Below are 27,249 nucleotides of genomic sequence, written 5' to 3'. Positions count from 1 at the left end.
ATGTCAAAATGTCAAGCTTTAGCTTTCAGTTCTGTTTGAGGAGTCTCTTTTAAAACTATCCTTTATTTTTAGGTGCTTAGGGGTACATTTTCAAAGGCACTGAGTGCTTAACTCCCACTGACTTTCAAAAAAGCCTAATTTTGAATTTCATGTCTTTTATGCCTGCAAAATCTCTACTGTAAGATTACATTAATAGAATTGCATGAATAGAACATTTAACATTACATGTGCTTTTGAGAGAATCTCACATACACCACACTCTGTTGTTCAATAATTGATTCCTCTGACTGTGTCCTTTTAGTGGCTGACAAAGCAGCCTACCTGATGAATCTGAACTCAGCTGACCTGCTCAAAGCCATATGTTGCCCCCGAGTCAAGGTTGGGAATGAATATGTGACCAAAGGTCAAACAGTGCAGCAGGTAACAATTGGTGATTTAGAACTCCTGGTTTGAATTAACACACCCAGGTTTCTTCCTCTGCTTCGTATGGTAACACCAGTCCTTCTCCCACTGCTGTAGGTGCACAATTCGGTGGGTGCTCTGGCAAAGGCGGTCTATGAGAAGATGTTCCTGTGGATGGTCATTCGTATCAACCAGCAGCTGGATACCAAGCAGCCCAGACAGTACTTCATTGGTGTCCTGGACATTGCTGGCTTTGAGATCTTCGATGTAAGGAGCAGGGATTTGACAGCAGGTTCCTGGAAGGGACACTGGGGGGTTGTGAAAATTCAGAGAAATATGTTTTTCCTGAAGATCTTAGAACTTTTAAGATCATTTAAAATTTTCTGGAAAAGCCTGCCTTTTCTGGAGAAGTGCCCTTTCTCGGCTTCTGAAGAGCATGACACTTGAAGGGCTCCACTTCTAAAAAGACGGAATTAGGTTTTGTATGTAGAAATAAATAGCAACTGCAGCATTATGTGCTTTCAACTTTTCAACAGGTTGAGCTTATTATCAAAGAAACTATTGTGTAATGAGGTGAATGCTCAGAAGTGCCTGAGCAAGCATGAGGCAATGAACACAAAGGCAAGCCCAAGGGCTGAGGCACATACAGGCCTGAGCCAGGGTATGGGAATTCCTGAGTGGGCCAAGTCAATAGTGCATAAATGCCTGGTCAGACAGGTCAGATGGGTGAGTACTGGGGGCTTGACCCCATAAAAAGCCTGCAGCGAGAGTGAGGAAATCCTGGCACAGCAGGGAGCTTATCTGGGCCAGAGCCTGGAAAGAAGCATGGCCTTGATCTGAAAGCATAGAAATCCTGGTGCGGGCAGGCACAGAAAATGTTGAAATGTCCCAGGAGATATGATAGTATAGTAAATAATAGATTTACCTTACTATTGACTTCAAAGGCTAATAAGAGCTCTCCTGGGAACAATGAATTCAACATATTTTTGCTCTCCCATATTCATGCACAAATCCCATTGAGGGAATTGCACACAAGGCCTGAGCTGGTGACAACCTGTCAATACAACCCTTTACATTTACACTAGGAAGCCCACTTTAGGATTAGAAGTGCCACCACAGCTTCACAGTTGCTGTTACATCTTTAATACACATACATTTGTCTTTCCCTTTGTGTAGTACAACAGTCTGGAGCAGCTGTGCATCAACTTCACCAATGAGAAACTGCAACAGTTTTTCAACCACCACATGTTTGTGCTGGAGCAGGAGGAGTACAAGAAGGAAGGAATTGAATGGACATTCATTGACTTTGGGATGGACCTGGCTGCTTGCATTGAGCTCATTGAGAAGGTATCTTTTCAATTCAAGTGCCTGATTCATCTGAGAATTCTTTATTTGCTGGGGGTTGTATTCATTTTAGAGGGACTCTTCCCTGCTCAGGTCCATACATTCAGCCTTAGTTATTAAAAATACCTTGACCCACAATTGAATATATTTTGGGATAAAAACATTAGTCATAGAATAAAAAAAAAAGTAGGGCTAGAAGGGACCTCGAGATGTCATCTAGTCCAGCTCCCTGCGCTGAAGCAGGACCAATGATGGGAGTTACATAGCCTCCCCTGGAACCTTATTCCAGAGCTTAACTACCTTTATAGTTAGAAAGTCTTTCCTAATATCTAACCTAAATCTCCCTTGCCGCAAACTAAGCCCATTACTTCTTGTCCTACCTTCAGTGGACATGGAGAAGTATTGATCAGCATCCTCTTTGTAACAGCCCTTAACATATTTGAAGATTGTTTTCAGGTTTCCTCTTCATCTTCTTTTCTCAAGGCTAAACATGTGAGATTTTCTAAACCTTTTATCATTATTGTTGCTTTCCTCTGGACTTTCTCCAGTTTGTCCACATCTTTCTTAAAGTGTGGTTCCCAGAAGTGGGCCTCCAGCTAAAGCCTCACCATGCTGAATAGACTGGCATAGACAATAGACAATTACTTCCCATGTTTTACCTACCATATTCCTGTGTCTAACATATGATATCCCAGAATATTAGCCCTTTTTGCAACTGCATTATAGTGTTGACTTATATTCAATTTGTGTTCCGCTATAACCTCCAGATTCTTTTAATCAGTACTGCTGTCTAGCCAGTTATTCCCCACTTTTTAATTGTGCATTTGATTTTTAATTTGGAAATATAGTATTTTTGCATCTGTCTTTATTGAATTGCATTTTGTTGATTCCAGACCAGTTCTCCAATTTGCTAAGGTCATTTTCTGTTCTAATCCTGTCCTCCAAAGTGCTTGCAACCCCTCCCAGCTTGGTGTCATCCACAATTTTTGTAAGCATACTATACACTCCATTATCCAAGTTATTAATGAAAATATTGAGTAGTACCAGACCCAGGACTGACACCTGTGAGAGCCCACTAGATACATCCTCCCAGTCTGACAAGGAACAATTGATAACTATTCTTTGAGAATGGTTGTTCAACCAGTTTTGCATTTCATCTAGACCACATTTCCCTAGTTTAGTTATGAGAATGTCATGTGGGATAATGTCAAAACCTTACTAAAAATCAAGATATATCCTGTCTACAGCTTCCTTCCTATCCACTAGGCCAGTAACCCTGTCAAAGAGGGAAATGAGGTTGATTTGGCATGATGTTTTTTGACAAATCCATATTGGCTATTACTCATTACCCTTCTATCTTCTAGGTGCTTACAAATTGATTGTTTAATAATTTGTTCTAGTATCTTTCCAGGTATCAAAATTAGGCTGACAGTTCAGCAATTCCCCAGGCCCTCTTTGGACCCCTTTTTAAGATAGGTAGTATGTTTGTCCTTCTCCAGAACAGAAAGATGACCCAAATTACCTTCTAATAGGACCCTTTTCAGAAACCTGGACAAAGCATGCTTCTATACTCTTTAGTACTGAAAGAATTCATTCTTCAAAGCAAACCATGGAGAAATCTGAAAAAGAAGTATATTTTGGTTTCTTGATATTATTGCCCAAGTAACATGAAGATTATATCAGTATGAGAACTTCATTAAAATAATGTTCTACATTTGTGCTCTACGGGCCCTCAATGTCATAGCCAGTTAATCATTTCCTGGGCAGATTGGTAAGGAAGGCAGAAATATAATATTCTGATCACTTTGACATCGTCTTCAACAGTTGTAGCTAAGAAATTTTGAGCATGGTGAATATAGAAAATGGAAAAATATAATTCTGGGCAAATATGTTCTCTCTCTCTAATGTATACAGCTTCTGAGTGCAACAATGAGGAGGTGGTGATTTTGAATGTAGGGCACATAGAATTCAGAACATTTGCTGAAAGTATACGCAGGGCCGGCTCCAGGCACCAGTCCAGCAAGCAGCTGCTTGGGGCGGCCAATGGTGAGGGGCGGCACGTCCGGGTCTTCGGTGGCAATTCGGCGGCGGGTCCCTCACTCCCTCTCGGAGTGAAGGACCAGCCACTGAATTGCTGCTGAAGACTGAAGCAGCGGCGGTAGAGCTGCAGATCGCGATCACGGCTTATTTTTTTCCCCCTTCTTTTTGCTGCTTGGGACTGCAAAAGCCCCGGAGCCAGCCCTGAATATACAGTTCTGGAGAACAACAGGTTCTTTTACCAATATGTCTCCATGTTCTGTGAGCTCATTTGGGTAAGGACTTTTATGTAAACATGACAATATTGTTGCACCTCTCAAAATGTTTGTTACAAAAAAATAAAATTTCCATGAGCCATTATGTTACATTCAGAGCTGAAATGGATGAAATTCAGCTTGTTTAATCTCCCATTTTGTCAGGAGATGTACTTGGAGTACATCCTTTTCTGACCTGTTTATCAACCTCTGGATGCTGTCAGTCTTCTGACCAAGATATGGCAACATTATCCAGGATGGCAGTTTGTAATCAGTCTCTCCCTCTTTCTACTTATCTGTTGCTGTTTCTTTCAGCCAATGGGTATTTTCTCCATCCTGGAAGAGGAGTGCATGTTCCCCAAGGCAACTGATGTGTCTTTCAAGAACAAACTCTATGACCAGCATCTTGGCAAGTCCAGCAACTTCCAGAAGCCCAAGCCTACCAAAGGAAAGGCTGAGGCCCACTTCGCCCTGGTGCACTATGCTGGCATTGTGGACTACAACATCACTGGCTGGCTCGAAAAGAACAAAGATCCCCTGAATGAAACTGTCATTGGGCTGTACCAGAAATCGTCAATGAAAACACTGGCTTTTCTCTTTGCCGCATATGGTGGAGATGCAGGTATTTGTATTTATCCACAGTATCCAATATACACAGTGATACTTCTAGAATCACAAAAGGGAACATAAAAAATCGAAAACGTTTTCTCTCTCTTTCATTGTGCAGAAGGCGGTGGCTCCAAGAAGGGGAGCAAGAAGAAGGGTTCTTCTTTTCAGACTGTTTCTGCTCTTTTCAGGGTACAGTACAATGTTCATTATTGCCTTCTCTGTGAAGATAATGAAAAATCTCACTTTTAAATCTGAAAAGGTTATTTTCCAGCTGGCTCAGTTGTGGTAAAAGCCCCTTGATTCTTATGGGAAGTTAACCTGCTGTATCTCCATTTCATTGAGTGCAGAGTCTGTCTCCTCCCCCACCCCGGATGATATAACAAACAATGATGTTAAACAAAAGTAGTTTCTAAGAAATGCTGCTATGAGATTGTTACAGGCCCTCCTTGCACCAGCTCTGGAGTCAGGGCTGTATGTGGCCCTGTAATGGGGTTCACTTCTCTCATCTGGTTAGGTGCCTGCTGCCTCAGTTTCCCTGATTCTACTCCCTGAAGAATGCATGTAGACTTATGTGATTCAAATTCATCTCCTTTTTGAGGTATGGTTTATAACACATCATTTCAACTCAACTCACCACAAATCTTCCCCACAGACTTTACAATTCCTTCCCAATGCCAGCCTCAGCTGTCTGGCCTTTCCTAAAGCTTTTACCAGCCAAAGCTTCTATTCCTTCTCCCTGCAGATATCTCCTGCCAGGTTCTTCTCCTGACTCTGGGTCACACTCCTCTGTATGAACTGGCTCCCTCTTTATTACCACTCACAGGCCACCATCATGTGACATTGGCCCATCTGCTGGCCAAAGTCTTGAACCAGGAAACTTGGATACATGCATGTGCCCCAGGTCCAGACTGCTTACCACCTGAAAACTTAGAAATGTCTCACTTCCCTCACTGCTTTACCCCTTTCCATTCTCATGCTCTCTGTGTTTTCCTTCACATATGTCCCGTAAAAAACAAAGGACCTCCAGGGCTCCCAGGATATGATGCCCTTTCTGACACTGGTTTCCTGTCCTGTTTTGGTGAACATTTTCAGTATTGCCAACTTGTGGCATTCAAAAGCCATGAGTTGGGCCACCAAAACTCACGAGAGTGAAATATGATTTCAAGAAATAAGTGTTGGCTTTTTTCCTTGCCCTCTGCTCTCTGAGTCTTTAGTGCACACTTAGGTCACATTTTCCAGCTTTTCTCCTCAACCCCTTGTTTTTCAGTTAAAAATTGACATTACCCCCAAATCAATTGATTCAGGAACTGGGGCATAAGAAAAACACCAAATATAGTGAGACTCATGATAAAATTGTGAGATGGGAACATTACATTTCACACTTCTAGGTAGCACTATTTCTACAGTTTTATACCTCACTTTAAATGACCATATTTAAGATCCAAAGGAAGAAGAGAACTTAGATTAGAATGATTCCAGCTGAGATGTTTTGCAAGCTAGTCTACCTACATTGGTCATGTGCTACCCCAACAGAATTCTGCACCACTGTGGGAGTGCAGAATTCATATGGTCTGCATATTTCTGCCCCCCCCCCCCATGCAGAAAAATGCAAAAGAACTCTGCAGGGGGACATGCGCCTCTTCCCCACCAGCACATCTGTTCCAGCATGTCTGGAGCAGCTTCAGAGATGCAAATCTCTGCAGGGGAAGGTGGGATGGGCATGCATGTCTCTGGGAGAGACACTGATTACCAGCAGGGGGTGGGGCTGGTCACCTAGAGAGAGAGAGAGAGAGACTTTATCCCTCTCACTTGCTACTGTGGCTCATTGGGTGTGGAGGGGGGGAGGTCTTTTTATTATGCATGAGGAAGGCTCTGTCCCTGAAGCAGAAATGTAGCAGCCTGCCTGCCTAGTAACGTCTGTAACTTCTTGAGAATTGAAAAAAACCATTTAATTAAATATTGGTATCATGTTACTGAACATTAATAATAGATTATTAGGGTTGGAAGGGACCTCAAGAGATCATCTAGTCCAACCCCCTGCTCAAAGCAGGACTAATCCCCAAATCCCCTCCTCCAGGATTGATCTCACAACCCTGGGTTTAGCAGGCCAATGCTCAAACCAGTGAGCTATCCCTGCCCCCCAATTGTTTGTTTTTAAATGAATGAAAATTGATTTTGTAATTAAAAACACATTTTGTTAATGTTGCTATTGATGGTTAATTGATCTCATGCCCTGAGGCAGAAATGTAGCAGCCTGCCTACATAGTAATATTGTTAATGTTCCTATTGTTAGTTAACTGTTCCCATTCTTAGTCAATTCCCCCAGTAGCATAAAACCTGTAAAAGTTTTAAGGCCCCTACATTACCAGAATGATGTAAAGCCTTATACATGATAGTAAGGGAATCAGGTAGGAAGATCTATGTGCGTTCTTACTTTTTTCCTGTGCCAAAGTGGCACAATGGGTTAGATTACAGCTCAGGATTTATTTTACTTACCCATTAAAAAAAAAAGACTTTGAGGGCAAATAAAATATTTACCAAGCAGTCAATAAAATGTCAGGACAATTAGAAGCAAGCACTTCCCAAAGGTCCAGGACAATGATTATCAAAACTGTACGACTTTCATGTGTGAAAGTCTGTGCAATTAAAAATGATATTCTGCCTTTTTTTTTTGGCTGTTTGGTATTCTGTAATGTAATTTAAATGAAAATTTACTGGAATGCAGGGTATTAGTTAACACGTGTTTGTAACTTAACTTTCATGTGTTTAGGAAATGCTGAATAGATATTGTGACTTTTTTCTGCATTGTAGTTTAAATAACTTACTAAAATAGTTAAAACTGGTGTGATTATATTACATTATTTTGACAAATAAAATTGGCAGAATTTTGCAGAATTTTTATTTTTTTGGCACAGAATCCCCCTCTCCCCATGGGTAATGTGCATGATCCCATTATAATGAGTTTACTGCATCTATCGATGCATATGGAGTGTAACATTGGTTAACCTAAATCTTTGTTTATGGTCTCACAGGAGAATTTAAACAAGCTGATGAGCAATCTGAGAAGCACTCATCCTCACTTTGTGCGATGCATCATTCCCAATGAAACCAAGACACCCGGTAAGAAGTGCCAGTGTACAGAAATCTTAGTGAGATTTCTGCCATTCCGTCTGGGCTGTCCAATAAGGTAGTAATTCATGCTCTGATTTGTTAAGGTGCCATGGAACATGAACTCGTACTACACCAGCTAAGGTGTAACGGCGTGCTGGAAGGGATCAGAATTTGCAGGAAAGGATTCCCCAGCAGAGTCATTTATGCAGACTTTAAGCAGAGGTCAGAGAGCTCCACTATACTATCCCATTATGTTTGTGCTGAGTAGCTTGTATTTCCTAATTGTTTCAAATATTATATTCACTGAAGTATTTAGCATATACCAAATTAAAGTAATTTACTGTGGGTTAACACTGAGACTGATATCTTTGGAGTCTAAGGTCCTCTCTCCAGAGAACATACGTGGTAGGATATAATTGTAGTACAAGCTTTCTCAGACTATCCTACAATTGTTCCTCAGCCAAACAGATGGACAGCCTCTAGACATGAGAACTGGTCCAGTCATCCCTTTTTCTGGCTTCCAGTTACAACATAGGAGCCAATTAGTGTCAATGGTGATGGTGGTTTTGGTGATAGGAACATCCTTGTATTCGGTTTTCTCCTACAGATACAGGATTTTAAATGCAAGTGCTGTTCCAGAGGGACAGTTCATGGATAGCAAGAAGGCTTCTGAGAAACTACTTGGATCCATTGATATTGATCAGACCCAGTATAAATTTGGCCACACTAAGGTACAGACACTCTTTGATTCAAACACCATCTAATTGTATTTTGTCCAGAATGAAAGTGATATTTTGTAATATTCCCTTTTCCAAGGTGTTCTTCAAAGCGGGACTTCTGGGTCTTCTAGAGGAGATGAGAGATGATAAACTAGCAGAGATTATGACCCGCACACAAGCCAGGTGTCGTGGCTTCCTGATGAGAGTGGAGTATCAAAGAATGGTGGAAAGGAGGTAGCAATATGTCATCTTGCATGGGATTCGTTGTATTTGTGCTATTGCATCTATATTCATCACACACAACACTTAACATATATTTTAATTACATTATAGAGAGTCCGTCTTCTGTATCCAATACAACGTTCGCTCATTCATGAATGTCAAGCACTGGCCCTGGATGAAGCTGTACTTCAAGATCAAGCCCTTGCTGAAGAGTGCTGAAGCTGAGAAGGAAATGGCCACTATGAAGGAAGAGTTTGAGAAAATGAAGGAAGAGCTTGCTAAGTCTGAGGCAAAAAGGAAAGAACTGGAGGAAAAAATGGTGACCCTGATGCAAGAGAAAAACGACCTGCAGCTCCAAGTGCAGTCTGTGAGTATCACCAGTGCATTCGACCCTTATTGCACAGGGGAAACTAAGCCTGAAATTTCTAAATGCAACTTTCCCAGCAAGAGAAGCACAAACAGATGGTTACCTTCCACTAGAAAAATGCTGCAAGTCAAATTAAAATACAAGGATTAAATGTTACATTTTCAAATTTAAGCATGTGCATTTGGGCACTATCCAAAATGTATGGGTCCAATTATCTGGCGTATACACACACACACGTAAGTCACCTATTTCAAGTGTGTTAGAGAAACCAGGTGGGGGAAGTAATATCTTTTATAGGACCAACTTCTGGTCACAGAGCTTTTCTTCGGGTCCTAAAGAGATCTGTGCAAGCTCAAAAGCTTGTCTCTCTCAACAGAATTTGGTCCAATAAAAGATACTGCCTCACTCACCTTGTCTCTCTAATATCCCAGGACCTACACGGCCACCACAACACTGCATATATCAAGTGTAGTAATTTTATGTAGCTATAATTTAGTTATTTCTAAATTAAATTATTTTAACAATAACAAAGTCTTTCGTCTTCAAATACTACGTACAGTATATGTCAAGTATGATATTTTAAAGCATACCCGTTTTTGAGGTGTCTGGCACAAAAAAGTTCTACATTCTTTTTAATTGGTAAAATTGTAATTTTTATTTATACAATGCTCAAACAGTTAAAAAAAATGCAAGACTCCTAACATAAAGAGCCAGATTTTCAAAAATGCTCAGTATTCAAAACAGCTCTCATTCTCAGCTGACCTTCTTACTGAGAATAATCAATGTTCCTGGGTCTCAGCATTTTAGAAAATTAGGCCATTAAAATCCAAATCATATGCAAATACAATAGGTGACACCAACCAACAGTGGGGTAAGAAACCAATGATGAGAAGATAAAATTAAAAACAGCATATGTAATTATATAGGATGTTTATATGCATGTCTAGGCTCTGACCCTGCTCACATGCTTAACAAACCACCATACAAGCAGGGGTGAAAGTAACTTAAAGGACTTACCAGTACTCTGGAGTCCTTAGGAGGGAGTGGGGCCCCAACTGGAAGAGGCGTGGCCTTTAAATCCCCAGGCACTTTAAATCAGGATTTAAAGGACCTGGGGCTGGGGCTGTGGTAGCAGCAGCTGGGAGCCCTGGGCCCTTTAAATAACCCCCAGAGCTATCAGCTGCAGAGGTGCTGGGAGCCCCAGGGGTAATTTAAAGGGCCCGGGGCTCCAGCTGCTGCTACCGCAGCGGAGCCCTGGGCACTTTAAATCACCATCGGAGGGGGCTCCTGGCTGCCACCGCTACTCTCTGCTGCTGGAGCCCTGGAGTGGCGGCGGCGGGGCTCTGGCGGCAAGTTAAAGGGCCAGGGGCAGTAGCAGCAGCCGAGCCCTGGGCCCTTTAAATCGCCGCCCCAGGCCCTTTAAATTGCACCAGGGAAGCCGATCCGCCCTGGTACGGCCCACCGGCTCTTGCCAGTATGCCGTACCAGGGTGTACTGGCTTACTTTCACCTCTGCATACAAGCAAAGGAAAGTCAGGAGGAATACTCATATACTTCAGGTTGAACATGTGCAAAATTGTTGTAGGATCTGGACCTTAATGGTTTAGGGACAGATTATATACATTCATATGTAGTTATTACATTAATTTTTGTCTATGAATAGACTAAAAAAATAATCTAGTTGCTATTTTTCATGATCAGACATCTCATAAGAACATAAGCATGGTCAAACTGATTCAGACCAATGGTCCATCTAGCCCAGTATCCTGTCTTCTGACAGTGGCCAATGCTAGGTACTTCAAAGAGAATGAACAGAACAGGGCATCATCAAGTGATCCAGCCCGTCATCCAGTCCCAGCATCTGGCAATCAGGGGCTAGGGACACCTAGAGCATGGGGTAGCAATCCTGACCATCTTTGCTAATAGCCATTGATGGACCTATCCTCTAAACAACAAGTAAACAATTAAAATCAATCATATTTTGTGCTGAGATGAAATATAATTATTTTCAGCCTTTATTACAATACCACTATTTAGTGTGATATAAAAGATAGAGCTAAAAGTCACCAAAACACAAATAAATGGAAAAACTACATATCCCCAACAGGAATCTGAAGGCTTGGCTGATGCTGAGGAAAGATGTGATCAACTGATCAAAACCAAAATCCAACTTGAAGCTAAAATTAAGGAGGTGACTGAAAGAGCAGAGGATGAGGAGGAGATGAACGCTGAGCTGACAGCCAAAAAGAGGAAACTGGAGGATGAATGTTCTGAGCTGAAGAAAGATATTGATGACCTTGAGTTAACATTGGCCAAGGTTGAAAAGGAAAAACATGCCACAGAAAACAAGGTAAAGGCCATATATATATGAATGAGAGAGAGAGATCTGTGCATGTGTGCCTGGAGGGAGACTGGGACTGGCAGCCAGTAGGATGAGGAATGTGGGCAGGAGGAACAAGGGGGTGAGGGAAAGACAGATCAGACAAAGAGCTTGGAAGGGAAGAACTGGGACTGGCTGGCCAAGGGGACAGTGCACCATCTATTCTGCATACTGAATGAAGCAGGAGTCCTAGGGGGTCCTATGTTAAACAATTGTATGTAATCACGTAATTAAAAACTCTATCATAATGGATATGTTGCACAGGCAACCTTAATTCAAGAATTTCCTAACCTTGGAGTGCTTGACTTTGAAATTTTTCTTTGAACATTGTTTTTGTGTGAGAGATTTATATTATACACACACACACACATACTTTCTTAATTTACATATTTAGTTTATACTTTGCATTCATTTAATAAAAAGATCAATACATAATAATGTATTTATTTATCTTAATCATTTACTCTCCAAGTAAGGAATAATAAATACATTAATACACTTATGAGGTATGATATGCCACCAATTGAGTAGGCTCCATTCTAATTTATATTTCAGTGGTAAACAGACAGATTTTCAAAACTGCTCAGATCACTCAATTGGAATAGAAATTTCTAAAGCCCTCATAACTCTAAACTGTCAACTGAGACAAAGGTTGTTGCCGAGTACTCAATATTTTTAAAAATCTGAACATGTATTTCAGTGCCTAAAAATTGAGAAGTGACCTCTTTTGAAACGCAGGCATTAAAATTGTTATTTGGTCTCTTATTGTTGAGGGAACAAACTGACTGAAATGAGACAAATCCAGACCTTAGTAGGGCAGATGTGGGAGTTTTCAGCTGTAAATTACTACAGTTTCATGAAAATCTCTTCCCATTTTTTCTGAGTTCACTCAGAGAAAAGATGATAAAGATGATAAAGTAGCTATGACTTCACACATACAGTGCTTTCTGCTTATTATATTACATTTCCATGCAGCCATTGCTTGAATCTTACAAAATCTTGGATAAAAAACATCAAATTTAATAAATCTAAATTTTAAATGACACTGTCATTTCACAAATAATGTTTTGTATCCATTTTATTTAACTATCTTTATTCAACTCTGCAGGTGAAAAACCTCACAGAGGAGATGGCAGTCCTGGATGAGACCATCGCTAAACTGACAAAGGAAAAGAAAGCCCTCCAGGAGGCCCATCAGCAGACCCTGGATGACCTGCAGGCAGAAGAGGACAAAGTGAACACACTGACTAAAGCTAAAACCAAGCTGGAGCAGCAAGTGGATGATGTAGGCACAATAACATATGGAGAGAACAAAACCAGTGTGAAATTAGGCTCTTGTTAGCAGAGAATTTATGGCCTTTTTCTGTTTAGCTTGAAGGGTCGCTGGAGCAAGAGAAGAAGATTCGCATGGACCTTGAAAGAGCTAAGAGGAAACTTGAAGGAGATTTGAAACTGGCCCAGGAATCTACAATGGATTTAGAAAATGATAAACAGCAGCTGGAGGAAAAACTGAAGAAGTAGGTATGGTTTGCAGGGGGTATCCTGCAGATACATTTTGTTCCAGCACTAACTATTTTTTTCTTTGTGTGTGTGAAAAGGAAAGACTTTGAAATCAGTCAGTTCCTAAGCAGAATAGAGGATGAGCAAGTCCTTGGCATCCAGCTGCAGAAGAAGATCAAAGAGTTACAGGCAAGTCATAGTTTATCTGCTTCAGCCCAAGAGGGAGTTCAGTTTAAAGGAAGGGATTGGTCTTAGTGAGCGTGATGTATCAGGGACCCAAATTTCTCTCAATGGGTCTTTGGATGTAGCTACCCCAGTTCAGGGAGGTGATGTTCCTTTGCCACCGGAACCCCTGTTGTCAGTGTAGGCCGCATCTATTCTACGGTGTTATGCCAGCAGAACTCTGCCAACAGCCATACTGGTGTTGACTCCAGAACAAAGCCACAGTCTTAGTGTTTCCTGTTGTTCTCTAGGCTCGTATTGAGGAACTGGAGGAGGAGATAGAGGCTGAACGTGCCTCTCGGGCAAAAGCAGAGAAGCAGCGGGGTGATCTCTCCAGGGAACTTGAGGAGATCAGTGAGCGTCTGGAAGAAGCTGGTGGAGCCACAGCGGTTCAGATTGAGATGAACAAGAAGCGTGAGGCAGAATTCCAGAAAATGCGCCGAGACCTTGAAGAGGCCACTCTGCAGCATGAAGCCACAGCCGCCGCCCTCCGGAAGAAGCACGCGGACAGCACAGCAGAGCTTGGGGAGCAAATTGACAACCTGCAACGAGTCAAGCAGAAGCTGGAGAAGGAGAAGAGTGAACTAAAGATGGAGATTGACGACCTGGCTAGTAATCTGGAGACTGTCTCCAAAGCCAAGGTACAGAAACAATATATATATGTTTACTGCAGAAAACAGACTGCACCTTCAGATTTGCACTTTGTAGTAGTAGTCTTAATTATAAAGACGAAAAATTCAGTGATGTCATTGCTATGTCACATACATAATACCATTTTTATTTTACTATTTGCATAATATTCAGTTTTATGAAGGGTGAGGTTTCCTTACTAATTGAGCCCACATGTAGTTTGTCATGACAAAGATGCCAATGATCTCAGAATGCTGGAGAGCCCATGTGTTTAATCCTCTGTCTTTCTGTCCATTTCACACAAAGGCAAACCTTGAAAAAATGTGCCGCACTCTGGAAGATCAGCTTAGCGAGATTAAGACAAAGGAAGAAGAGCATCAGCGTATGATCAATGACCTCAATGCTCAAAGAGCTCGTCTACAGACAGAATCAGGTAAAACATACATGTTGTACAACTGTGAGCGCATACAGGAGATTTTGGGATAAGAGGAAATTTCCATCGTATGCACAACATCTGATCCACCATAAGAACAGCCATACTGGGTCAGACCAAAGGTCTATGGAGGCCAGTATCCTCTATTCTGACAGTGGCCCATGCCAGGTGCCCCAGAGGGAAAGAACAGAACAGGTAATCATCAAGTGATCCATCTCATCACCCATTCCCTGCTTCTGGAAAACAGCCTATCCTGCCTGCCAATCTTGACTAATAGCCATTGATGGACCTATCCTCCATGAATTTATCTAGTTATTGTTTGAACACTGTTATAGTCTTGGCCTTCTCAAACATCCCCTGGCAAGGAGTTCCACAGGTTGACTGTGCGTTGTGTGAAAAAATACTTCCTTTTGTTTGTTTTAAACTTGCTGCCTATTAATTTCATTTGGTGACCCCTAGTTCTTGTGTTATGAGGAGTAAATAACAACTTTCTTATTTACTTTCTTCACACCAGTCATGATTTTATAGACCTCAATCATATCTGCCCTTACTCTTCTTTTTTTCCAAGCTGAAATGTCCCAGTCTTATTAGTCTTTCCTCATATAGCAGCCGTTCCATGCCCTTAATCATTTTTGTTGCCCTTTTCTGAACCTTTTCCATTTCCAATGTATCTTTTTTGAGATATGGTGACCACATCTGCATAAAGTATTCAAGATGTGGGCATACCATGGATTTATAAAGAGACAGTATGATATTTTTTGTCTTATTATCTATCTCTTTCTTAATGGTTCCCAACATTCTGTTTGTTTTTTTGACTGCCAGTGCACATTGAGCAGATGTTTTCCAAGAACTATCCACAGTGACTCCAAGATCTCTTTCTTGAGTGGTAACAGCTAATTTAGACCCCATCATTTTATATGTATAGTTGGGATTATGTTTTCTAATGTGCATTACTTTCCATTTATTAACTTTGAATTTCATCTGCCATTTTGTTACCCAGACACCCAGTTTTGAGAGATCCCTTTGTAGCTCTTTGCAGTCTGCCTGTTTTGTATCGTCTGAAAATTTTGCCACCTCACTGTTTACCCCTTTTTCCAGATCATTTAGAATATATTGAATAGGACTGAGTTCAGTACAGACCCCTGGGGGACACCACTATTTACCTCTCTCCATCCTGAGAACTGACCATTTATTCCTTCCCTTTTTCTCTATCTTTTAACAAGTAACAAATCCATGAGAGGACCTTCCCTCTTATCACTACTGCTTACTATGTTTAAGAGCCTTTGGTGAGGGACCTTGTCAAAGGCTTTCTGAAAATCTAAATACACTATATCCACTGGCTCCCCCTTGTCCACATGCTTGTTGATGCGCTCAAAGAATTCTACTAGATTGGTGAGGCATGATTTCCCTTTACAAAAAACATGTTGACTCTTCCACAACAAATTATGTTAATCTATCAGAGGGGTAGCCATGTTAGTGTGGATCTGTAAAAAGCGACAAAGAGTCCTGTGGTACCTTATAGACTAACAGATGTTTTGGCCCCTTGCAGCCCCAGTACCCTTTTGTAAGCCTTTGACAAGGCTCTAGAAGACCCTTCTAAATTAATCTGTTTTAAAATAAATTCCTTTATTATGTTCACTTAATTGCCATTTAATATAATCTATCTGGAATCTTTCTTAGGTGAATTTGCGCGCCAGGTAGAGGAAAAAGATGGTTTGATTTCTCAGCTCTCAAGAGCTAAACAGGCATTTACCCAACAGATTGAGGAACTAAAGAGGCATCTAGAGGAGGAGATAAAGGTGAGGATTTTTCCAACAGCCTTTTCAGTGAAGCTGGATTCTTGTTGTGAGCAAGATGCTTTAACCTCAAATGAAACCATAGCACCCTAGAGAATAGAAGGGGAAAGGTCCTGTAGGTCACCTAACCCAGCCCCTGCAAATGCAGGATTGTTCCCTACATTATATTTATGAATGCTTTCATAGAGTCACAGAGTTTCAGGCCTGAAAGGACCACTGGATCATTTAATCTGTCCTGTATATCAGAGGACCCCAACACAAATCAGCAACCACATACTGAGCCCATCATCCAAAATTATACTGAAGTGTTACAACCCTCCGGAGACTAAACTATTTTGTGCCACAGGCAGAGAATAGGAGAGATCAAGGTGCGCTAATGCCTGAGGCACCTGCAATTATCAAAACCCAGCATAAAGTTTATCATCCATTGAATCTAGCACCACTTCCCCGGGATAGCTTTCCACAGCCTTCAGAGTTCACTGTCAGGAAGATTCCCAGGATATTTAGCTACATCACTGTGCTATTCCTGTTGTATCTCCAGGCTAAGAACGCACTGGCCCACGCCTTGCAGTCTGCTCGCCATGACTGCGACTTGCTCCGGGAGCAATATGAGGAGGAGCAGGAAGCCAAGGGTGAGCTGCAACGTGCCCTGTCCAAGGCCAACAGCGAAGTTGCCCAGTGGCGAACCAAATACGAGACGGACGCCATTCAGCGCACAGAGGAACTAGAAGAGGCCAAGTATGTGCTGGGGTGGAGGACTGGAAGAGGCCAAGAACTAAATGGGGAAATGTGAAGAGGCCAGTGATATGCTCAGGATGGGACTGGAAGAGGCCAAGGATGTGCTTGGGGAGGGTGATTAGAGGAGATGCAGTATATCCATTTAGTGGTATGAGTTGGAAAATGGCAAATATGTACATTATGTTTAGAAAGACTAAGAGAGGCGCTATACTCTGTCGATAATGTGTGTGAGCTGATGGCAGAGGGATTATCAGAGACATTGTACTGTATATGAATTGGATTAGAGTGACTGAGAAAGGGGTCACTGCCCAGAAGAGATGACACAGTTTGCTTCCCATATTGCTCACTAAATGGGAGCTGAATTTACTCACTAAATGGGAGCTGAATTTACAATCTTCCAGGAAGAAGCTTGCCCAGCGTCTGCAGGATGCTGAAGAACATGTCGAAGCTGTGAATTCCAAATGTGCTTCTCTTGAAAAGACGAAGCAGAGGCTGCAGAATGAAGTGGAGGACCTGATGATTGATGTGGAAAGATCTAATGCTGCCTGTGCAGCTCTGGATAAGAAGCAGAAGAATTTCGATAAGGTATTTCAGCCTTGTGGGTGTTGGATGGAGCATCCTCTAGTCATCTCCATTGCTTAGACTAAGGTCTTGTTGTTCTTCAGGTTCTGGCAGAATGGAAGCAGAAATACGAGGAAACGCAGGCAGAACTGGAAGCTTCCCAGAAGGAGTCTCGCTCTCTCAGCACGGAGCTGTTTAAGATGAAGAATTCTTATGAGGAAACCTTGGATCAACTTGAAACTCTGAAGCGCGAGAACAAAAACTTGCAGCGTAAGTCCCTGGATTTCTTCTCCTAACATGGGCCTTCTGGAAAGCTTGTCAACACTCTAAAGTGAATCTGTCTGTGCCAGTGGCATTTCTAAGGAGCCTCTCTCTCTTTCGGCCCTTTGTCTTACTATGTTATTTGTCTGTAACCCAACAGAGGAGATTTCTGACCTCACGGAGCAGATTGCAGAGGGGGGAAAGACCATCCATGAGCTGGAGAAAGTGAAGAAGCAGATTGAACAAGAGAAATCAGAAATCCAGTCTGCTCTGGAGGAAGCTGAGGTACACACACCATTAGTCACTGCTTTACAAAGAGAAAGTCAGAAAACCTTGGAGCTGTATCCTATTGTAAACACGATGGGATAATTCACAGGGACAGGAGGACAGCTCATGCTGTGCTGGAAGTTATGTACTCAGTGTCCATACTACCCATAGCACTACATTACAGTCTGTGGGAGCATTTAATACTTTATTTGGAAGGAAAAAACTATTTATGTCCCTTTATTAACCCTTCACTTGCTCTTGTTAAGGCTTCACTAGAACATGAAGAGGGCAAAATCCTCCGCATCCAACTTGAGCTGAACCAGGTAAAGTCTGAAATCGACAGGAAGATTGCTGAGAAAGATGAAGAAATTGATCAGCTGAAGAGAAACCATATCAGAGTTGTGGAGTCCATGCAGAGCACCCTGGATGCTGAGATCAGGAGCAGAAATGAAGCCATTAGGCTAAAGAAGAAGATGGAAGGGGATCTGAATGAAATGGAGATCCAGCTGAGCCATGCCAGCCGCCTGGCTGCAGAGGCACAGAAGAACCTGCGAAACACACAAGGAGTGCTCAAGGTACAGTAAGCCACACATACCTAGTGTGATAGCTCAACTGGTCTTTTCAGCATGTCAAGGAGTCTGCGCCTCCAGGTAATTTCTCTCACTCGTTTTACAGGATACCCAGATACACTTGGATGATGCTCTCCGAAGCCAAGAAGACCTGAAGGAGCAGGTGGCCATGGTTGAGCGCAGAGCTAACCTGATGCTGGCCGAAATTGAGGAGCTGAGGGCAGCTCTGGAACAGACAGAGAGGGCCAGGAAAGTGGCTGAACAGGAGCTTCTGGATGCAAGTGAACGAGTGCAGCTCCTGCACACCCAGGTTAGGGTCTAGTGTGAAAAGAAATCATAGAATCATAGAATATCAGGGTTGGAAGGTTCCTCAGGAGGGCATCTAATCTGACCCCCTGCTCAAAGCAGGACCAACCCAACTAAATCATCCCAGCCAGGGCTTTGTCAAGCCTGACCTTAAAAACCTCTAAGGATGGAGATTCTACCACCTCCCTAGGTAACCCATTCCAGTGCTTCACCACCCTCCCAGTGAAACTGTGTTTCCTAATATCCAACCTAGACCTCTCCCACTGCAACTTGAGACCATTACTCCTTGTTCTGTCATCTGCTACCACTGAGAACAGTCTAGATCCATCCTCTTTGGAACCCTCTTTCAGGTAGTTGAAAGCAGCTATCAAATCCCCCCTTCTTCTCTTCTGCAGATTAAACAATTCCAGTTCCCTCAGCCTCTCCTCATAAGTCATGTGCTCCAGTGCCCTAATCATTTTTCTTACCTTCTGCTGGACTCTTTCCAATTTTTCCACATCCTTCGTGTAGTATGGGGCCCAAAACTGGGCACAGTACTCCAGATGAGGCCTCACCAATGCTGAATAGAGGGGAATGATCATGTCCCTCGATCTGCTGGCAATGCTCCTACTTATACAGCCCAAAATGCCATTAGGCTTCTTGACAACAAGGGCGCACTGTTGACTCATATCCAGCTTCTCGTCCACCATAACCCCTAGGTCCTTTTCTGTAGAACTGCTGCCTAGCCATTTGGTCCCTAGTCTGTAGCAGTGCATGGGATTCTTCCATCATAAGTGCAGGACTCTGCACTTGTCCTCATTGAACTACATCAGATTTCTTTTGACCCAATCCTCTAATTTGTCTAGGACCCTGTGTATCCTGTCCCTACCCTCCAGCCTATCGACCACTCCTCCCAGTTTAGTGTCATCTGCAAACTTGCTCAGGATGCAGGCCACACCATCCTCCAGATCATTAATGAAGATATTGAACAAAACCGGCCCCAGGACCAACCCTTGGGGCACTCTGCTTGATACTGGCTGCCAACTAGACATGGAGCCATTGATCACTACCCGTTGAGCCCGACACTCTAGCGAGGTTTTTATCCACCTTATAGATGATAATATCCACAAACCCCTAAGCAGAAGATTGCTATGTATGTACCCTGCTCCAAAGAGCAGTGCTAGGGGGTGTTTAGAAGATTTTTGTTCCTGAAATGGCCTTTATGCTAATGTCAATAGGATGGACCTTTGTTAAACAGAAAGCAAGAAGCTGCAAGGCCATCCTTGGTTTTCTTCATGTTGCTGTGTTGAAGATGACACAGGAATGATGAAGGTTATAATTGAAGTGATATGATGGAGCAGGACAAGTGTCTCAGAGGCTCTGGGAGTGGCTTTCCTGCCTCCTTTACAGTTTCTGTCACTGGATACTTTTAAGTAATCTCTGACATTCAGGAAGTATTTCTATACAGTGATTATTTTGTTTTGGAATGGACCAGATTTACAACAATTGGCACATTGAGTTTGTCACAGACTATGGGGGTATTAGTGAGAGCCCTTAAAATATTCACAGCACATCACTGACTAGCTGTCAATGTTCTGCAGCAATGATACATTTGCAGGAGAGTTCTGCTGCAGAACAATGTTAATAGTAACCTGTACATTAAATACAAATATTCAGTTCATTTTCCAGAGTCAATATTTTGGGACTAACTGTAAAAACGTCTTGTCTATTGTTAAACAGAACACCAGCCTGATCAACACGAAGAAGAAGTTGGAAACAGATATTTCCCAAATCCAGAGTGAAATGGAAGAGACAATTCAGGAAGCACGTAATGCAGAAGACAAGGCCAAGAAGGCAATCACGGATGTGAGTTGAAGGCACCTTTCTTTGGAGAACATGGTCATGTTTGCACCTGAAATGGCTGGTTTTCTGGATCGGTTTCCTTTCTTTATTCACTAGGCGGCCATGATGGCGGAGGAGCTGAAGAAGGAGCAGGACACCAGCGCCCACCTGGAGAGGATGAAGAAGAACCTGGACCAGACGGTGAAGGACCTGCAGCTCCGTCTGGATGAGGCAGAGCAGCTGGCACTGAAGGGTGGCAAGAAGCAAATCCAGAAACTGGAGGCCAGAGTGTGTATTCCCCATATTTGTGCATTTAGGAGCATTTCCTATGTCCAGTCACAGTGAAACTCAACGATCCATTTCTCATTTCAGGTGCGTGAGTTGGAAGGTGAGGTTGACAATGAGCAGAAACGCAGCACTGATGCTATCAAGGGTGTTCGCAAGTATGAGAGAAGAGTAAAGGAACTGACCTATCAGGTAAGGAGGGAGGCCCTTTGTGCTGTCACATCCTTTTTTCATGTAAACCTGCAGGGGATAATTTTATTTTATCATATGGGCAAATGAACTCAGCTCTTTCCTGCTTTATTAACTGCTTTCAGTCTGAGGAAGACCGGAAGAATATTCTCAGGCTTCAGGATCTGGTTGATAAACTACAAATGAAAGTGAAATCTTACAAGAGACAAGCCGAGGAGTCTGTAAGTATCAGTCGGAGGAGGGATGATAGTTACCTGCTAACGAGGTAGGAATTGTACTAACTAGCATAGGATGTGTGGCAGGTATCATAGGTTCAGGGAGGCTAAGCCTCCCCAAACAGCCAGGCATGGCCCTGCCCATGCTCTGCTCCAAGGCCCCCTCCTGCCTCCCACTCTTCTCCCCTGGTCCCAGCCCAGGCTGCTCCTCTTCCCTGAAGCGGCCTGGGACTCAGGGCGGGCTGGCCACGACGGGGTGACCGGTGGCCTGGGCCGGGTGGTGCGGCGGGACTCAGGGCGGCTGGGACGGGGCCAGGGGCTAGCCTCCCCAAATGGGAGGCTCATGTGCCGCCCATGCTAACTAGTGGATATAAGAAATTATGAAGTTGTACAGGAGAACAAGGTTTAAGGATCAACAGAAGCTTGATAATTCATGCTTATATCTGAGGAACTAATTACTGAAAGAGTAAGCAAAGAAACAATAAAAAATCATAAAATAATAATATATATAAGTACATTTGGTAAGCATAGTTTATTTGTCAGTGTTTAGGTTCATATTTCATAGTACATTATATAGAGGATTTAATAAATGATAAGAAAACTGAGCAATATAAGAATTCTACAGCATTTTGCAATTAAATTTTTGCTGAAAGTGGAGAAATGTTGCTGTTTTATGTATATGCCAGTTAGGGACCAGTGCCTAAATCAGCAATCACTGACTCGTGCAGATGAAAACCATATGTGCTAGGTACATGCATTTTTTTTCATCTCTCCCCAAAAGAGCTCTCACCTCATTGAAAATTTCTTCAGCTACTTCGTAACTTTTCAAAATCTTCTCAAACTTGGAAAAGTTCTAGAATGCAAAGTTACAGAGCTCCTTTACCATTTTGCTATTGTGCAACTTTTCCAAAGTTGAGAACATTTTGAAAGGTTACCTAGTGGGAAAAGGAAAAAGAAAACAAAGGACAAATGAAACATCATTCATTCGATCACATTCATTTTGCAAAATGGAAAAAGGGAAGAAAATTGATAGGATGGGGTGAAACAGTTTGAAATTCAAAATTTTGAAATTTTCAGTTTCAATGAAAAGCTGTTTTGAAAGGAATCTGTGAAATAATTTGTTTAGAAAAAAGACTATTTTTCATTAAAATGAAAAAAAATTCTAGCAACTCTACTGAAGACTTTGCTTAGCTCTACTAATAACTCAATCGCAGTTGCACAAAAAATCTTCCAGATTTAGCATGTGCCTAGGCCACCATGAGGCAGATTCTTCTTGCTGGGTTTGTGGAGGGTAGTTTAAAAATAACAAAAAGTGCTAAATGATTGGAAGTGCACACCTGAGTCAGCTGGCAACTCAACTGCCAAGGTTGTTAGCATGGCCTGATGAGGCCTTGCCTCTGTGAACATGCTCCTTGTGTTGCCTGCCCCAGACCCAGTACAGATAAGGATGTCTGGTCTCTGCGGATGGGACAATTTGCAAGAGGGAGATTGTGAGTGTCTCATTACTCACTAACTCCTCTAAATCCCTGCCTTCACCTAAGGGGCAGCAGGATAATAACGTTAAGCAGAATGGAGGATCCCATGATTTAAGCTCTCTGTGAATTTTTTCATCATTCCACAATTTTATGCAAATTCTCAGCTTTCATTCCAAACCAAGAATCAAATTTCATTTTCCTCTGCAAAGATCCATCCTTCCTAAGAAAGAGCATTATGCTGCTTCCTTGGTAACCCAGACAGCTGCCTGAGGATAGTTAGGGACTGAGAGAGGAGCTGCCTGGCTGGAAGAGAAGGAAGGAAGTAGGGATCTGCCTGATCTGAGTCTATGCTGCCTGACTGGGAGAGAGAAGAGGGAAAATGAGTGGGAGGCAAGTGCCTCCTCTGTGAGGATCTGATCCAAACCTCACTGGAATTACTGGAAAGGCTCCAGTTAACTTCAATGGACTTTGGATCAGGCTCTTAGGGAGGAATAGGATTGTGACAGAATGAGAAATTCCTACTTTTCTCTTGAAACTGCTCCTCATTTTCTCATTCTGTTCAGGGCAATCTGACTCTTTGAATATCCCATAATGGTTCAAAGTACCCAGACTGCCAATCAAAAGATCACTTTCATACACTGCAGTTGTGTGCACACAATACATGGCATATCTGACTCGGTGGAGCTCAGTATTCAAATGGTAGATTAATGGTGCGGATGCAACAATAACTCTCCATGCTGCTCAATGAAACACACTGTTATCAAGGCTGTGTCTCCTGGAACTCAGCTTCAGGGTGGATGCACTCTTGTTGTTGGCGCTACAATGTAATGAAAGGTGGTTTGTTCATTGTACAATCCTGAACTCGGAGCATACAAATTGCAGACCTAAAACTGTCTCCTGAAAGGCTCACAAGCAAGAATGGATGACACTTCTCTTCTGGATTTTTGTCATTTCCCTGTCCCTAAGTGAATAGACTTCTAGTAGCAATTACATGTGCAGCATCATTCTACATTTAAAAAGGATTTCACCTCGCTTTTAATGAATTTTCTAACATAGAAAATGGTGAGTGTGAGAAGGTCTGTACTTGGTTTCCAGATAAGAGATGGCAAGTGAGTGACAGATTAAGCAATTGTATCCCATAAAGTTCCAAATGCAGAAAAGGGGGTCAGTGACTAGGACAAGCACAGTCACATCTAGTGGTCAGAGCAGGTGTTAGACCTAGTGGTTAGATAGCCTAGTTGGTAGCCAGAAATTGGAGCCCAGGGTCAGAGCTGCAGCCAGAGTCCAGACACCAGAGTCAAGGGTCAGGGACAAAGTCATCAGTCAGGAGTCGGAGTCCAGGGGCAGAACTGGCTTACCTGGAGTGAGGCAAGGCAGGGACAACGTTGGAGCCAAGGCAGGAGCAGGGCAGGAACAAAGCAAGAGCAAGGTTGGGAACAAGGCAGGAGCAGGCACTACTGCAGCTCTGGGTACATGCTTTGAGCAGTTGTTGAACTGCTGCTGCTGCTGCTGGCTTTAAGAGCCAATCTGCTGAACCTTCCAACCAATCAGGCAGCCTACTGTAGGCCAGCTGTGCGCATTAAGATTGCCCAGAGACTGGCTCTGCTTTGGGCCCTGCTTCCAGACTGGCTCTGCTACAAGCCCTGATTCCTTTCGAGTGCATCTCCTATGGACCCAGGGCCTGGTTTCTCAGGGTACTACTGAAAAACTCTTGCAATAGGCCAGGGTGTGGATGTTCATTCCCATGACCGCTAGTTTATTCTGTAGCCTTCCCAGTCCACCCCTTACTGGAGCCTTCCCCTAATTTGCCAAGAGTGGAGGGTTCAGTGGACCAAGTACTTCTCCTGTCTGTGGACTGTTATGGATGGCAGTGGGCAGTGGAAGGTCAGAGCGGTTTGCGTATGGGTTCTCAATGTAGGGCTTTAAAAGTGTGATGTGAAAGACAGTGTGTATCTTCAAGGACTTGGGCAGCTGTAACCTAAAAGGCATAGGATTCACACGTTGTATAACACTGAAAGGGCTCAGGTATTGGTAGTCTGGCAGATGGGCAGCTAAATTTAAAGTTCTGGGCCGAGAGCCACATGTTATCCCCTATGACTAGATTTGGGGTGGCCCTGACAGCTTCAGTCAGCATGATATTTATTGGCAGACTGGAAATGTTCCTTGAGCTCCTGGTGCACCGGGTGTAGGTGAGAGGCTTTGTCAGTGGGGTACAACTGTGGGCATAGTAGAAATAGGAGCCAACACTGATTTAGAAATCCACAAAATTTGTTGCAATTGCCATTTAACTTGTCATACAGGGGGAAGTTGCTCTCATGGAGAGTTGGGGTTGGAGCTGAAGACAGCTCAGATTGAGCTTGCAGGACTGCATGCTAAACCTTTAGGGTGGCAAGTTGGTTCTGCAAGGTATAGGGCTCCCATTATCTCACTCAGAGAGATATTGGCCTTTGTGGAATTCATGATTCCTGTATTAGCTCTAGTTCTTGTATTGTTTTGTGCTGGGCTGCGCAAACTGTCAGTGACTGGAATATGAGCAGTTGCTGCCTAGTGGTCAGAGCAAAAGTCAGTTAGGCTACTTCTAGTGGTTAGAAGAGCATTTGCTAGCAAGGAATTGGAGCCCAGGGTCAGAGCCAGAGTCAGAGGTCAGAAATCTGAGCCAAGGGTCCAGGTTACCTGGAGCGAGGCAAGGCAGGAGCAGGGCTGGGAACCAACAGGAGATATCATAGATATAGATGACTGCTGTGAGCAACTGCTGAACTGCTGCTGCTGCAGCTGGGCTTAAGAGCAGGTCTGCTGATCCATCCAACTAGTCAGGGTGTGTAGCCAAACAGGCAGCCTACGTTAGGCCAGCTGCATTCATTAAGGTTGCCCGGAGACTGGCCCTACTGCAGGCACTGCTTCCAGAGTGGATCTGTTGCAGGGCCTGATTCCTGACAAACGGCAACTGTCAGCATTTTGGTTTTCACAACTCTCTCTCCATCCTCAGGAGGAACTATCCAATGTCAACCTCACCAAGTTCCGCAAGATCCAGCACGAGCTGGAGGAGGCTGAGGAGCGGGCTGACATTGCGGAGTCCCAGGTTAACAAACTGCGGGTGAAGAGCCGCGAGATTCACAGGAAGATTGAAGGAGAAGAGTGAGGATGTCACCATGCTACAAAGTGACTGAAGAAATGCACAAAATGTGAATCTCTCTGTCACTTTGTTGTATTTATTGGTTATTCTGTCCTCACTGTTTAGGAAATAAAGATTGTAGAGACCTTTGCATACAAAGAACTAGTAGGGGCTTTTGTTTTTTACAGATTAGCTTTGGGGTATTATTAAGGTTTGTGCACTATTGAATGTTTAATTTTAACTCTTGTCCTTTGCATGCATCCATTACAACACAGTCTTTAATTACCTGATCACATAGTATTTCTTCATTATACATCATAAAATTATTCACTGAGAGGAAAAATAGTGTTAAACGTGATACAAAGATTGAGAAAGTGAGTGCTCAAGAGTAAGAAATGCCAAATGTTAATGTTGAAAGTTCAGCCTAAACCCTATTCTATTCTATTCTATTCAGATTCTTATATCATCCTCATCATCGTGGTATCTGAGCACCTTCCAGTAGTGTATTAAGCAATGTGATTAACAATTCTCACATGTGGTTTGTTCTTTCTCTCAGCTTCTCTCCAGGAAGGAATTGTTGTGCAGAGGAGTGTTTTGGTAGGGTTTTTTGTTGGTGGTGTTTTTACATTAGGTAAAACAGGTTGGAGAAGTGCCTCTGGCACTTGGAGTGGAAGGTGGGGATGTGTGTGAGGGTGCTTAGTTCATTGGGGAGTTTGTTTCACAGTCTGGGACCAGAATTCCTCCAGGAGTTCTCAAGACCAAACGTGCCCAGTTTTTTTTAACCTTTTGTCATAAATCAGATTTTCTAAATCTTTTATAATTTTTGTTGCTCTCCTCTGCACTCTTTCCAATTTGTCCACATCTTTTCTAAAGTGTGGCACTCAGAATTGGACACAATACTCCAGCTGAGGCCTCACCTGTGCCAAGAAGAGTGGGACAATTACCTCCCTTATGTATGACATGTATGACACGCCTGTTAATACACCCCAGAATATTAGCCTTTTTCTCAACTGCATCACATTGTTGACTCATATTCAATTTGTGATCCACAAGACCCCGCAGATCCTTTTCAGAAGTACTACCACCTAGTCAATTATTCCCCATTTTGTAGTTGTGCATTTCATTTTTCCTCTCCAAGTGAAGTACTTTGCGCTTGCCTTTTTTGAATTTCATCTAGTTGAATCCAGACCAATTATATAATTTGTCAAGGTAGTGCTGAATTCTAATCCTGTCTTCCAAAGATCTTGCAGCCCCTCCCAGTTTGGTGTCATCTGCAAATTCAATAAGCATGCTTTCCACTCTATTATCCAAGTCATTAATGAAAATATTGACTAGCACTGGACCCAAGACTGACTCCAATAGATACACCATCTCAGTTTAACACTTAACCATTGATAAGTACCCTCTGAGTGCAGTCTTTCATCC

The 27,249-nt window shown here is 42.8% G+C and overlaps 1 protein-coding gene across 1 annotated transcript in view; it reads left to right on the top strand.

The window, feature by feature from the left end:
• LOC120383846 (myosin heavy chain, skeletal muscle, adult-like) overlaps positions 1–26,012 on the top strand; it is a 33,902-nt gene extending 7,890 nt beyond the window's left edge. Inside the window, exons 13-40 of the mRNA XM_039502133.1 lie at positions 302–420; positions 520–669; positions 1,579–1,749; positions 4,353–4,659; positions 4,765–4,835; positions 7,679–7,766; positions 7,862–7,979; positions 8,365–8,488; positions 8,574–8,710; positions 8,810–9,065; positions 11,172–11,414; positions 12,553–12,729; positions 12,816–12,961; positions 13,043–13,133; positions 13,418–13,807; positions 14,103–14,229; positions 15,910–16,028; positions 16,567–16,763; positions 17,165–17,348; positions 17,429–17,594; positions 17,746–17,870; positions 18,119–18,427; positions 18,528–18,731; positions 20,447–20,572; positions 20,666–20,836; positions 20,921–21,025; positions 21,148–21,243; positions 25,699–26,012. Coding sequence (XP_039358067.1) covers positions 302–420; positions 520–669; positions 1,579–1,749; positions 4,353–4,659; positions 4,765–4,835; positions 7,679–7,766; positions 7,862–7,979; positions 8,365–8,488; positions 8,574–8,710; positions 8,810–9,065; positions 11,172–11,414; positions 12,553–12,729; positions 12,816–12,961; positions 13,043–13,133; positions 13,418–13,807; positions 14,103–14,229; positions 15,910–16,028; positions 16,567–16,763; positions 17,165–17,348; positions 17,429–17,594; positions 17,746–17,870; positions 18,119–18,427; positions 18,528–18,731; positions 20,447–20,572; positions 20,666–20,836; positions 20,921–21,025; positions 21,148–21,243; positions 25,699–25,851 — 4,670 coding nt within the window. The 3' untranslated portion in view covers positions 25,852–26,012. The remainder of the gene's footprint in view (positions 1–301; positions 421–519; positions 670–1,578; positions 1,750–4,352; positions 4,660–4,764; positions 4,836–7,678; positions 7,767–7,861; positions 7,980–8,364; positions 8,489–8,573; positions 8,711–8,809; positions 9,066–11,171; positions 11,415–12,552; positions 12,730–12,815; positions 12,962–13,042; positions 13,134–13,417; positions 13,808–14,102; positions 14,230–15,909; positions 16,029–16,566; positions 16,764–17,164; positions 17,349–17,428; positions 17,595–17,745; positions 17,871–18,118; positions 18,428–18,527; positions 18,732–20,446; positions 20,573–20,665; positions 20,837–20,920; positions 21,026–21,147; positions 21,244–25,698) is intronic.
• Positions 26,013–27,249: the final 1,237 nt, after the last annotated feature.

Source organism: Mauremys reevesii, linkage group 15 (genome assembly GCF_016161935.1).
Source record: "Mauremys reevesii isolate NIE-2019 linkage group 15, ASM1616193v1, whole genome shotgun sequence".
Taxonomy (NCBI): domain Eukaryota; kingdom Metazoa; phylum Chordata; order Testudines; family Geoemydidae; genus Mauremys; species Mauremys reevesii.
Note: the sequence above shows the minus strand (reverse complement) of the source record. Positions and strands in the feature narration are given on the sequence as shown.